At 41.6% G+C, this 14,912-nt stretch overlaps 1 protein-coding gene across 4 annotated transcripts in view; it reads left to right on the top strand.

The window, feature by feature from the left end:
- LOC124717109 (zinc finger protein 239-like) overlaps positions 1–9,277 on the top strand; it is an 85,503-nt gene extending 76,226 nt beyond the window's left edge. The window contains exon 7 of one of the 4 annotated variants that reach the window (XM_047243822.1): positions 7,329–9,277. In XM_047243822.1, the coding sequence (XP_047099778.1) occupies positions 7,329–8,097 (769 nt within the window). In that variant the 3' untranslated portion in view covers positions 8,098–9,277. Of the gene's footprint in view, positions 1–2,554; positions 2,712–7,328 lie in introns of those variants that run through there. The other 3 variants (XM_047243821.1, XM_047243823.1, XM_047243824.1) reach the window with 3 other exon arrangements.
- The last annotated feature ends 5,635 nt before the right edge of the window (positions 9,278–14,912 follow it).

Below are 14,912 nucleotides of genomic sequence, written 5' to 3'. Positions count from 1 at the left end.
CTGACAATAACGAACATAGTAGAAAAAACATTTTATTGGCGGTCACCTATAATGTTGGATTACAAAATTCTTCCCAGCCTTATACACTTCTTTCAAGAGGCCAACTTTTTTCTGATCTCTGTTGGTTCATCAGGGCCAGGGGACATCAGCTGGTAAGTAATTTTCAATGTCAATAAACTTCACCAACAGCTACATACTTAAAGATATTTTATTTTGAAAACAACCTGTTTTGGCAATTCATTTTGCCATCTTCAGGCTCCATACACTTTTATCCAAATGAACGAATTTGTCATACAGCAGCATAAATCACTACGTCATGAATTCCAATTGTTGCAACACAATGTTGTTGCTGTCACATCTTCATATGAAGCAATTGTATCATGATTGGAATTAATGGTATCCAGTGATTTATGGTGCTATATGGCAAGTTTGTTTATTTGGATAAAAATGGTAGGGGCCTGAAGATGGCAAAATGAAATGCTGAAACTGGTTGCTTTCAGAATAAAATAAAATATCTCAAAGTATGCTGCTGTTGGTGGAGTTTTTTGACATTGAAAACTTTTTTCTGAGGTTATTTTAAATCTGTCTTGTGACTCCAAGGAAATGCGTATCTTTGTCACCAAATGTGTTTTGTTTTATAGAAATAAAGTAACTTCAGTGGTCGTAATGAAACACACATACCATTTGGGTTGCTTTCTCCATATAAAAACAGTTCATTACAAATGATTTTTATGTTAGTACCTGCAATTTTTACTCACATCAGGAAATACCATATGCTTGCAAGAAATTTTTATATTTGTATTTTTATTTTTTTTAGATGTTTCCTTGTTTGCACTATTGTTTCTTGTACCATAGATTCAGAAACAGATAGTCAACTTAGGTCTTAACTTACCCTTGAGATCTCAAAATTTATCAGGGGAAAAATGCTAAACCTTGTCTGCAAATCATGGAATTTCACTTGGAGAAACTTTTGGTAACTTAGTTGTATTTTCATCTTGACAATACTGTTGTAAAGAAATGCACTCATCATTTCAATCCAAGAACAAAATATTATACTGCATCAGTAAGAATTTTCAAGTAAGAAGAGTATATGAGTTAAACTTCTCTATTTGTAGCTTATTCTGGAAACATATGCCTGATATTCCTAATAATTGATTTTGATATCAGTGTTCTATCATTTCACAAAAGTTACTATAATACTAGAGATGTGAATTGACTTGGTTTAAAGTGTGGTGCCCTGAGTAAATCTAAAAGGGTAGCAAAGTTCTGATGTAAATGTTCAAATCATGGTGAACATTCAAGCTTATTACAGTTACATTTTAGGCTGGTGCATAAGTTCATTCAATTTTTTCCATGAGTTTAATAAACAAAACAGATACACATAACAGATAATATATTCTCCTTTACTATTTACAGCAGTCTACCAATGGTGGGGTAACTTTTCAATTCCATGACTGTAGAAATCCCCCGGTTTTGAGGCGAAGAACTCGTAGAGCCATGTTCGAAGTGCTTTTTCATCTGGAAAGAAAGTTACTTGAAGGTTTTTTGATAGTGTGTGGAAAAGTTGAAAATCTGAGGGCAGATTATCAGGTGAATAAGGTGGCTGTGGATTGACTTCTCAACCCAAATCCTGTATAACGTTTTTTGTCACTCTAGAAAAATGTGGACAGGCATTAATCCACGAGTCATTTGATGACAAGCAAGCAGAGATGCACTTGCTGGGTTTTTTGATTTTGGCTTAGACCATACAGTACCCGTACAAACAATTTTTGAACCTTCCCTATTGCCCTATTGCATGCAAATGCCATACATTGGTGGAATGATCGCATTTTCCAATTCTCTAGTAAGCTGGTGTGAATCATTGTTGATTAATAACTTTATAAGCGATCTTCATCAGGTTTTCCTGAACGTCGAGAGTCACTAATGTGAAAACAATCCTCCTTAAAACAAGAAAACCGTTTTCTTGCTGTGCTCTGACCAATGGCATTATCCACCTAAATGGTGCAAATGCTTCTGACTGCCTCTGTACTCAAACAAAAGAATATGCTGGAAATGTTCCAATTTCTCCATGTGGCTCTCCGTTTTATAATGCCCATAGCTCCACTAACTTTCTCCAAATGACAATATGTAAACTCAAATAGTGACAGTGAACTACTAATAAAAAAGGACAGTCAATAAATAAACCTTTGTGAGCTTATGCACCAACCTAATACTTTTGCATCACCAAAACTCTTTCCATTCATTAGTTCTCCATATTTCACAATTCTCAAGAAAAATTCATTTAGCAGATGATTAAATCTGTGGTAAAAGTGGAAAATATTTGTATTCTCGTTATGTGCACCATGGCTGCACAGGCTAAACACACTTTTTCATCATAACACATCCCCACATCTGCAGTGAGCTACAAGATAAAGGTTTTTGAAGATAAATTCATGTTGTTCATTAGACTTCTATCATCCTTATCACAGCAGAGGAAAGTTTGTAGGCTGTGTTTCCTTGTTACTTACATGTAAATCCTGTAGATAATCTGTGCCATATTTCTAATCTTTTTCAGACCAAAACCAAGCAAGTATCTACAAGGTGTCCTTGTAGTCTTTCATGGTGACATGCCTGAATAAAATCTTCACAGTTTACAAGCCTTGACACTTTAAAGAAAACACTTGAGTTTCATGACTGCCTCCACCATGTTCATCAGGAGTAAAGATTACTGACTCTGGGAGCTGTCAAAGTGTTCCATTTCTATTCACTTCAATCAGTGTTGATTAGCAGTCTACCTATATAACTTCTGCAAATTAGAAGTTTGAAATATATGTCAATGTTTGTGTGAAGATAGACTTTAGTACTGTCTACTGCCACAGATCGTGTTACTGGCTGCCCATAGGTAGTGATTGCAGCAGCACTTGTTCTGGCTTGTGAGTATACTTGTGGATTAATTTTAATTTAAATTATAATATTGAAAATATTTATACTGGTGGACATCGGTAACAGAATGTGGAAGAAGATAAGCATGGGGAATGGTGAACAGTGCAGTTTTTCTGGAGGAAAGCAGTGACTGCTTCAGACATCCACAATAGTCATATGTGAGGAAACAGCACTAAGTTGCAGATCTGCGATTCATTGGCTATCAGAGTTCAAAGACGGCAGGAACTGTGCTTGTGCTGAAAAGTGCAAAAGCACTGGGGGTCCAGAAACTGCAGGCAAACCAGACAATGTCCAGCATGTCAGTGATTTGATATTGGGCACAGGCGAATCATATTTGATGAACTAAAGACAACAACAGGTCTATCACACCATGAGAACTTGAGGATGAAGTTGTGTGCACAATGGCTGTCTTATTCCCTCACCATTTTGCAGAAACATAAGACTGTGGAAATGTGCCATCCATTGAGTCCTTTTGAGTGTCTCATCACCGTCGACGAGCCATGGTTCTTCCACGAGGCACCAGAAAAGAAACGCCAGGCTATGGAATGTGTTCTGAGATTGGGAAGGGATACTGCTGCTGCACTGGCTCCCTCTCAGTGTGACCCTCAGAGATGATTGGTTCTGCCTGTTCAGTGCGCCAACTCTGCCAACACACTGCCACTAAGGAAAATGGGGCCACGGCATTCTGTTTTAATACAACAATGTGCAGCCACATGCCAGTCACCTACCCATTTCCAGTATTTGTGAACTAGGGTTTACTGTGCTCAATATCCTCCATATTTGGTGGATCTTCCTCCTAGCGACAATGCCATATTTAACACTATTAAAGAGGTCATGAAGGGTAAGAAGCTCACCACTAATGATTAACTGCGTGCAGTTGTCCACAAAGTGGTGCTAGGCCACCCCCAAAGAATTGTTTGCTGTGCAGATATGGACGCTGCAAGAATGATGGCAGAAATGCATTGCATAGACATAATTGCATTGCCAGTCACTTTTTGAATGCTCCAAGTGTAAGTCAGAGTGCAGCATTTATAACTTTAAAGAGAGGGCTGAAGTGATGTGTGGCAGGCGAGGTGGACATCTCCAGTCTGCCGTGGGACTGATGACATCAAGAAACCACATTAGAAATTGCTGCTCCCACCTTCCTACAAGCATCAAGCATCTGCCTGTGCTTTCACTCGATTTTCAAAGCCTGCCCCGCTGAGGGTGTGCTTTTGGTCACTGTTAAAAATGTCGCATTTTATTCTAATCTCAGCCAACTCTTCCATAACGGAATTCCATGATGGTGACGTAAGTGCCAAGACTCTTGTATTTTCGAATTGTATTGATGTTCATTCTCCAGGTAATGTTCATCTATGGCCGACTTCCTAAGCTTCCTGTGTTTAATATATCAGTGTAAAGCTCAGTGACATTGTGATTTATGTGACCTGTATAGATACTGCCGCATTCGCAGGAGATACCACGGACAGTGGCAACTTGCGAGAGCTATGCTATCTTTAACAGGGTGTATCAGGTCTCATTTCTTGGAGACTGGCCCAAACACTGGTCTCAGTCCACGTCTCTCCAGTACGCCCTACCTTGCTTCTCATCAACTCACAGTATGGGAAGTGTGCAGCTGTCTTGGTCTCTCTTGCTGATTCACCAGGAATTGTTCATCATCAGTGGCACCTAAAAGCATTTGCATTGTCACCCTTGTTGTAACCATTTGTGAAAGAGCCCAAGCTTGTTGTATTCCAGCCACACTGTGGACAACGAGGAGGACCGTAGGACATGTGCTGTGGAGACATGTACTAAGACCAGTTGTCTGGCCTGCCTCCAAGATTCAAGATATGTTACACTTGGCTAAAGACAACATATCTCTTAGAGTGCCCTGTGTGTATGGTGATCCATTGCAAATACATCAGTGCCTATGTAGGTCAGAATAATCAGAGTTTCTGGGTGTTGTACCGAGCTCAAGAGACATATTAAAAAAAGGAGCATGAACATCATGTGGAAAACAGACATAAAACACAATTTAAAAGGATGGAAGTCTTGGCTCCTGTTTCACCATATTTACATTCCTTTATGAAGGAATTAAGACACCAGGGGTATGCACATAGCAGGATATGAGGGTAGGCTTTAGATATTAGCTGAAAGTGAAGACAGATGCTTGACACTTATATGGGCGGACAGTGGCACTTTCAGATGTAGTGCTGGTCCTTCACGCCACCTGTCATCAGTGCCACAGTGAACTGAAGCTGCCATGAGTTTCTCAACTCGCCTTATGCACATACCTCACTTCGGCCCACTCTGGAAGGTTCCAGATGCTGCAATTACGCCTATGTAATTGGAACACTTTGCCAGCGCTGGCTGTCAATGGTTTTTAATCCTGATGATGGGGTAGGTGGCTAACAATAAAGTATCCTGTTGTGGTATGGTGCAAGCAGAAAACAAGAAGGTGCACAAGTAGCATTAAACAGTGAAAGTTTATTTTTACAAGAAGGCAAGAAAGAAAATGTGAACAACAGTAAAGAAATTCTCCATAAAGGGAGTGTAAGAGATGGTCCTGATCTATGAGAATAATTCTCACCGCAGATACAGTTCCAGGAAGGTGCAAAAGAAAGTTCACAGTCTGCCACCCTAGGTTATATTGCCATAGGTTAGGTCGGAATCGGTCACTATTACAATTGGCGGTTGCACTGGCATGTTCCTGATCCTGGTGATTAGTATTGGAGACTTGTATGTCCCTTGGATTCATGGTCAGTTTCAAACTCGGATTCAGACTGTCAAAGCGCTGCAGGCAGCAGTCCTATAAAATGCACCCAGCGTGTGGAACCCAGGAAGTGGCCAGAGTCATGTAGCTTCACATGTACGAGATAGTGCTGGCTGTGTTTAGTGATCATAGTGCCATCGATACTGCAGCAGATGTTACAGTGCAGTGGAGCTGTGTCGGCTGCAGGGGCGTGTCAAGGTGACAACCTGCTGGGCAATGCTGTGTTGCATGTGTGCTGGGTCATCAGACACAGCCATAAATTGCATTCCTCTGTGCTGAGTCATCAGACACAGCCATAAATTGCATTCCTCTGTGCTGAGTCATCAGACACAGCCATAAATTGCATTCCTCTGTGCTGAGTCATCAGACACAGCCATAAATTGCATTCCTCTGTGCTGAGTCATCAGACACCACCATAAATTGCATTCCTCCGTGCTGGGTCATCAGACACCACCACACCATGCATTCCTCCGTGCTGGGTCATGAGGCACCACTCATACTCTGCAGTCCTCTGTGCTGGGTCATCAGGTACCACCTTTACACTGCACTCCTCTGTGATGGGGCATCAGAAACCATCTGTACGCTTTTCACTTTGGAGGGAGATGGTGAAGCAATCTCAGTGCATAGATGGTGGTCTTGGCTGAGGCGGCAGCCAAGGTCACAGCACTCATCTTCCCCATGCAGCAAATGGTACAACCAGTTGCAGTATGTGGAATGGAGAACAGGGGCACTGGCAAAAAGGCCAGGGATGCAACCAGGGCCAAATGGTGCAGAGCAGCATCGAAATGAGGATATGTGATGTGCCACGAAGGTGCCTGTTGGGAAGAAAACTCTGTGCATGAGAAGAAGCAGATAATATGGATGTAGCAAGGTTAACAAGCAGAAAGGAGGATGGTGAGTGGGTTATGTGTGCGCATTGGTAGGCGCGGGTGGGTAGGCAGCGGGCGTACAGCTAAAGTGCCAAAAGCAAGGTCAGAATCGATTGCTAAGACAATCGGGGGTTGAACTAGTGAAGTCCTGGTCTGGGTGTATGGTATTGGAGACTTGCCATATGTCACTCAGATTCAGGTTCGACTTCAGATCAGACTGCCAGAGAGCTGTAGGTGGCAGTCCGTGGTCTGCCCAGCATATGGGTACCAGGAAGTCGCCAGTGTTGTGGCTTCATGGATATGGAATAGTCCTGGTTGTGTTTGGGGATTGCAGTGCCCTTGTCAGTGCAATGGATTTCACAGTACAATGGAGCTGCGTGAGCTGCAAACTCGGCAACTTGCAGGACAATGCTGTCTGGCATGTCTGCTGGCTCTTCAGACACCAACTATACACTGCAAACCTCTTCCCTTCAGTGGGGGAAGGTGAAGCCATCTCAAGGCGTAAACAGTGGCTGTGGTAGAGGTGACAGCCAAAGTCAGGGCAGTCGAAAACTGCATTGTTGCATTTTAAGAGACACAGCTTGTAACCTGAGAAGATTTTATTTAAGTATCTATGATGTTAATGGATTATTTCATTCATTTATAAGTTTATCCTCAGACCATGCAGATTGCCCTGCATCTTAAGACATCTGGGGATCTTGTCTATGTTAATATAATCCTAATTTCCTAGAGAATTCTGCCATGAGAACATTTTTTGACACAGTTTTTTCTCTGTAACTCTGCAGTGTTTTCGCCGTTGGCCTGGAGGACGACAACAGAACTGGTGGCGGTGGCAGTCTGTTTACACGATTTGGCCTACCTACAGGAATGGGCAACACCACAGAGTGCACCATCGAGAAGGATGCATTCTGTGAGGTAAAAAACGGGGGAAGTCACGACACACTATATTCCTGCAGTGTGTGTCCCAAAACATTCAGAACTAGGCTTGGCTTGAAGACACACTCACGGTCACACAGGGGAGAACGTCCCTATAAATGTGAAGTGTGCCACAAGGTATTCAAGTTTCGCAGCAAATTGAGGAAACACTCGCAAGTGCACACGGGGGAACGTCCATACACTTGTGGTGTGTGCAATAAGGCATTCACAGAAAAGTGCCACCTCAAGAGCCACTCGCGACAGCACACAGGGGAACGACCATATGAGTGCAGTCTGTGTCAAAAGAAATTCTTGTATAGCTCCAGCTTGAACATCCATTTACGTCTGCATACTGGAGAGCGGCCGTTCGCCTGTAGCGTCTGCCCTAAGACATTTACGCAAAGTTCTGTGCTGAGGAATCATTTGCGAATGCACACAGGGGAGAGGCCGTACAGTTGCAGAATTTGTCATAAGAAATTCTCGCAAGAAAGTAGTTTGAAGAATCATATTAATGTCCACACAGGCACCCGCCCATACAGTTGTGATTTGTGTCAGAAGAGCTTCAAGAGCAGAGGCAGCCTCTGGAACCACTCGGTAATACACAGCAAACCGTCTCAAGACCTTCAGACAAACGTGTAGTCAGATGAGACACTCGCAGCTGCACTCCAGCTAACGCCCTTTCTGCTGTGACGTGTGTCATAAGTGATTTAATACGAGGCATGACACTGAAAGCCACACTGAATCTCACGTCATGCGTGGTGAAAGAACTCCTGAAGTATGCACCTTTATTATAAAGCTTTGGCAAAAAATGGCTTTTACTCTCCGTTAACGATAGCGCTACACTGATTTGCCTTTTTTTGCTTTAGACAGCTGAGGGAAAACTGCCTTAAACAGAATGGATATTATGAACTCAAGGCAAGAGTTGGTCAAGAACGTGGAATAATGTAGTGCCGCGACATGCTTCTGATTCTCTTTCCATCTGTGAAGCTATTAGACCAATGCGCGAAACCTAAGGACGAAAATAGATTTCCCATGATGTGTCATTGCCAAGTAACATAGCCTGATGAAACTTTGAACATATATGGGAAGAACACCTGTTGTATTGTACATTAAGTAACTGAAAGAAATACGCGACAAGATGAACAAAGGAGACACGGTGTATTCGAAGATAACGCGAGGGGCGTTCAGTAAGTAATGTAACACATTTTTTTCTCGGCCACTTTTGGTTACAAAAATGTGGAATTTGTTGTGAGACATCGTGGAATATTCACTCTGCAACCCCTACAGTTCCATGCAGTTCCGATAGCTGGCAGCACTGTAAGGTGGGCATATCATCTTGATTTTTGTGAGTTATCGATGTGCATGTCACAGAGAGAGAGAGAGAGCAAATTGTGTTGCAGTTAATCTTCGGTCGTGCTATGACACAGTCTTTGCCACCGCGCAGTCTGGCAAGTTCTTACTGAAGTATGGTAGGTGACGGATGTATTCAGAAGTGCTGTGTTGACTTGTGATTCTATCTGTTGCGAGAAACATTTATTGTAAGGGACAGGAGAGATGAATTGAATGAATGATATATGATATATTGAGGCGAGAAGAATCAGACCAGTTTTATACATGTAAAGATCACGCAAAATTTTACCCTTGTCCTTTTGAATACATATTTCATTCTAAAATCGTTGTCTTGGAATATTATTTTATAGGATTAGTTACTCTCCCCATCCCTCTGTTTAAAGAAGGGTTACCATTGTGTTGCACCATGTGGTATGCAACAGTTTGAATATTGTGTGGAAATTTTATTTAAAAATAGAAATCTAGCTTAGACGCTGCCTGCTTGCTGTTTGTTATTGTGCTTTCGAGAAATCTGCAACAATGTCAAGATGCGAGGTAAGTGGAAATTTTGATTAGGGCCAGGTAATTGTTTAACTTCAGTTGCGCATTTAATGAAGGCCAGTTACAGTTCAACTCAATTACGTTCAGTTAAGTCGAAGGTTGGCATACGAGTTTAAGTTGGATAACAGTTCGTGGGTACATACACTCATGATCAGAAAAGAAACAGAACACCTTGAACAATTAGTGATGGGACATACATACTCACAGGACCTGTATGTTAGTATGTCTACCATGTTGGCCTGAATGTTCAAGGTGAACATTGATATTGTGACACAACACCACCTGTCGGTAAAATGTGCCTGTGGCTCTCAGCGTTGCTGTAAACCGAATTATTATTGGCGCTGTTAATCAAGGGACATAATAGTAATAAAGATTTTCCTTTCAATAATTGTTTTTTATGAAAATGTGTTTGTCAAAATACTTGTTGTTGCTACTGTATATATAAGTTACTCTTTCAGTTTCTGAGTGCAGCACGATCACGTGAGTAACAGTCCACGGCCATCGTCTGGAGCGTAACGCAAAGCTTTGACCACGCGGAAAAAAGAGTTTGTCGTACACACTGCTTTCATTCGTGTCGTTGCGTTTTGAGACCGCAAGTCATGTACTCGTGTTTCATACAAGAGTTTTTGCACATGATGCCACACCTGTTCACACTTTTCGACATATCAGTTAAAGTAAGTGTAAATTTTATTCTGCATTTTCAGTACCAACTTGGTTGTCTACCACACCACATTAGTGCAGTCGCACAGTTTTTGTTATTTTGATCTCAAAGTTCATGTACTATAGCTTTCTATGAAAGTCCGTAATAGTACTGTCATTCGGTTTCACTGTTAAATTTAGATTACATAAAGCCTTGTTATCAGATCACTGATGTTGAAAATATTCGCTTTGTGTAAAGTCGAAGACATTGCGTTTCGATGGGTGTGTGAATTTTTTTTTTTTTAACGCGCATATTTCATCGATCAACTTTATTTACGTACAGTATGAAGATGTTAATACGTACGAGGTTTGGAACTTAAATAGCGACAACTATTTATTCACAACCGATACAAAAGAGTTACATGTTTGCGCCTGTTACTGTTCTTCAAAGCAGTCACCAGCGTTGTGTAGAAACCGTTGCCAGAGATGTGGAAGGTGTAGTATACCGTTAGCAGAGCCTGTTCCGTTGATGGTGCGAATGGAGCGGTCTAGTGACTGTCGAATCTCTGGAACAGTCTGAAGCGAATGCCACGAAGTGGTTCCTTCATCTGCGGAGTCAAATCAAAGTCACGAGGACTTAAGTCTGGCGAGTTTGGTGGATGGTATAGTACTTCCCAGTCCCATCGACCGAACAGAACAGCCACAGCTTGCACTGTATGCCCCGCACATTGTCGTGCAAAATGATGGGTGGGTTGCGCAGAAAGTGTCGCCGCTTCTTTCGCAAAGCTGGTCGCAGGTGACACTCCAAAAAGGAACAGTAATACTGTGCATTGACGGTCTGCCGCGGAGGAACGTAATGCGTTAGGATAACACCATCAAAGTCGTACACGAGAATCACCATACCTTTAGACCGCTCCATTCATACCATCAAGGCTCTGCCAACGGTATACTACGCCTTCCACATCACTGGCAACGGGTTCTACACAACGCTGATGACTACTTTGAACAGTTGTAAGTAAGTAGTTGCCACTATTTAAGTTCCAATCATCGTATTTGCAATAATTCTTGCTTATAATCTTTAATAGTCGCGATGCCGACAGTGTAAGGAATATTTGTGTAAGGAATATTTGCCTCACAGTTTAGTTCATCTCTCCACTAATTCATCCTTTGATAAATCTTCATATACTGGAAGAATTTCCTTCTGTACGTCGGGGTGCAGTGGAGTAGGGTGCGGTTCATTTTACATTCCAAGGCCTGTTCGTTTCTGCCAGTCACACCAGGTGCCTTCTCCCTCTGGGCAATACTCGTGTCGAGGATTTTCATCCGTGGAAATCATATGATGGTATGTCGCCCTATCTGTGCTCGAGCCTGTACCCGATGTGCATTCGGTTCTATGCTCATAAAATGTAAACGAATCCGAATTTCACTTTAACATTTTGACAGCGCATTCTTGGATAGTTTTTTATGTGATATTTTATTTATGCAATAAATGCAATTTTTTGAACCTCCTAATGTGGTTTCCCCCCTTAAACTTTTTAGTTCGTATTCTAGTTTAGTAACGTTCTTTCTTATACAGCACACACACACACACACACACACACACACACACACACACACACACACACACACACACACACACTAAAAGGCACATACATAAAAAGTACATACATAAATAACACCAAAGCTAGGCAGAATGTCTAGATAAAACTTTGACAACTGAATATACTTGAAACTTTGATTGCTATGGGCATTTATCAATTGCTGTGTTCCGTAACATTACGTAGATTGTCTCTGAAGAAGATATCATACTGTTCCACAGGCGTTTTGTGTAACGCAAGTTCTTTATCTTAACATGCCTAATTTTGTCTATCACAATTACAGATTTATGCATGTTCGCAGAGACATCAGCAATACCGCTTGTAGCAATTCAAGTTGTTGTTCCCATGTTGATGCAGCTGTCAGTAGGTCGTGTACATGCACTGTAACTTTATCAATTTGATGACGACATAGTACTGTGCCTAAGGCGGTTATAAATATACTCCTACTCACATATAGACCAAATGGTAAAACACAAAATTGATAGCTTCTACCGTTGAAAATGAAGCTGTGGATGATTCTCTGATAACAGGACCTGCCATACGAACTTCTCATATTAATCGATGATAAATACTTACACCTCAATAAAACTTTTTGTATTTGTTCATCTAATGTACGAACTTCTCAGACCAATCGAGTATAAATATGTACACGTCCATAAAACTTTTGTATTTGTTCCGCAAGGTTTCTAGGCTGTGTCCCAACAGGTGAGATTTTGTTTAAAGCTCTTGCATCCATCATCAAACTTACGCTACCCTGATATTTCTACTGATAATAAGGAACTGCTGTAGGGTGAAAGTGATGTTTCTACAATTCCCAAATCTAGCATGTTCCTAATCTCTTTATTTACTACCCCTCTTTTGGTCCAGGGAACTGAGTAGGTGCCACAGTAATACATTTCATGTTGTTTTACTTGCATATGATATACGTAACCTTTGATTACACTGGGCTTCTCAGTGAATACCTGCATTTGTACGAGATACTACTGAGTTCATACTTTTGTTGATCTGTTAAATATCCATATTTGAAGGTATTGCCCTGTAATGCTACATTGAGATCGTGCATATCATTAATGTTATTGGTGCATTTAGCGTCGATCAGCTTGAGCAACTGAAAGATTCCTTATTAACGTTGTTTCAATAGTCACAAACTTAGCCTCCCTCTGGCAAAATTTGCCATGTTTAGCTTTCGTCTTAATGAAGATCCGAGCCAAATCCTTACTATACATTTTAACACAGCATTTATCTACAGAGAGATCGATTTTCGCGTTCCCCACCTGTAGAATGTCCCTTCCTAATATGTAGCTGGGTGACATTGCCTCCACTGTCAGGATCGTGCCATTACTATACTCGCAGACATACTCAGCGCAGTAGCTGATGGGAGCGACCGTAAAGGCATTCCCCATTTACAGTCTCTCCCATCAGCTACGCGCCGAGTGTTAACTTCGTTTGCGCGTATAATAAATGTTCCGTTTCCTGCAACAATTTCCACCTGCGTCTGCCAGCCAATGTTGCCAAGTTAGTGGTTTTCCCACGAAATCTGAGTCTGATGTGCAAATTTTGCATCTAGTGGGTAGTGGGAATTGTGATGGTTTTTAAAATTATTTAGGTAGTTTTACATTAAAATTATTTGATCCATGCAACATACAGCGACAGCAATATTTAATTTTCCAACGTCTAGTAGCTCTTAAACGCGGGTGTTGGCTGCCAGCCCTGCGGGTAAGTACTTGTTTGTTTACTTTCGCCGCCGACTGCAAGGGCCTAGGATACATTGTGCGACTGATACCTGTTGTGGTGGTGTTATTCTGCCTTCCTTCACGTATTCTTGTATTCCTGTATTGTTATGCACTATAGTATAAATCTCCATCTGCATTCATGCATGGGGACACTTTTACGTGGCAATTAGGTGGGGAAGGGCTGGGGGTTGGTTTTCAGTTGGGTAAGATACCGACAGAGGTCAGACCTGCACTACTACGTTTACGACAATGCTAGCCTCAATAAACAATTGCGCCTTAGCCGTGACAGAATGTTTTGTGTACTCTACTTGACCTGTATTACTCTATCAAATTTATTTGTCAAAGATTTGATCATAGATGTGATCAAATATTCGTCAAATATATTTGACAAAGCTCTTTGATGTGGCGCTGAAGAGGGATATTACACTGTCATCATATTTTTCGTCAAAGTTCAAGATGGCTGACAACAACAACCGCAACAGTTGCGTGTACCACAGTTGCACTGTGTGCACATGCGGAAGAGAAGCGGGGGGAAAAAAGGAAAAGTACCCTGGTGAAGCCGTGGGTTCTACGACGACACGATAAAAGCATTCAACAAAACTTGTTACGTGAGCTTATAGTGGACGACGTCAAGTCATATATCAATTACTTAAGACTGGATGACCATACATTTCTGTATGTGCTCAGTGAAATGTATCCTCACATCACAAAGCACAATACTCACGAACTGATATATTGGCAGAAGACAGGCTCACTGTAACACTCAGATTCCTTGCTACAGGAGAGAGTTAGGTTAGGTTTGGTTAGGTCTCCTATCTTCTTAATCTATTTTTGTATTCATGGTGCCTCACGTTGTAAAGCGCCTCATCAGCTTCAAACATCTCTATTAATTTTGCCGTTGTCGGTACACACCAAATGTATTTACCGGCAATGTTTATAAAAACACTATAGACGACAGAACGCTGCATCGATGCTAGCGTTCCACATGGTAACACGTCACATTGCAGTGAACAGAAGACAAGCGACTGCTTTGATCAAATCTACAGCGAGGCCCTAGATTTGATCAAATTTATGACGACATTTGACAAAGTTCCCTATTACATCATCAAATTTCTTTGACAAAGATATTGGACAAAGAAATTTGACAGTGTAATGCAGGCCTTAGCTCTGTGTTCTGCATTGCTAGATATTTCCATTTTTTTATTTTGAGATGATTGCAGAGGCTACTCTTGATCGGTTGCGGTTTTGGAATACTACTCTCATAACATCAGAAGTGATCAGCGACTCACTTGACAATTACGTCAGTCCAGCTTCGCAGAAACAGTGAACACGGGTGTTGGCTGCGAGTCCTGCATGTAAGTACTCGTTAGTTTACTTTCGCCGCTGACTGCTAGGACCTAGAATACGTTGTGCGAGCTATACCTGTAGTGCTAGTGTTAAAGTGGTTGTTTTACGTGAGTGAATGTTTTAGTGCTTAACGTCGGTAAAGTAAAGACACAGGATACACAGAAAGTTCGTGCTGAATGTCTGCTCGATAGTAAATTTGCAGAGTGGCTAGAAGAGTTGAACGTGACGACCAAGAGCATATTGTAAA

Source organism: Schistocerca piceifrons, chromosome 9 (assembly GCF_021461385.2).
Source record: "Schistocerca piceifrons isolate TAMUIC-IGC-003096 chromosome 9, iqSchPice1.1, whole genome shotgun sequence".
NCBI lineage: Eukaryota > Metazoa > Arthropoda > Insecta > Orthoptera > Acrididae > Schistocerca > Schistocerca piceifrons.
Note: the sequence above shows the minus strand (reverse complement) of the source record. Positions and strands in the feature narration are given on the sequence as shown.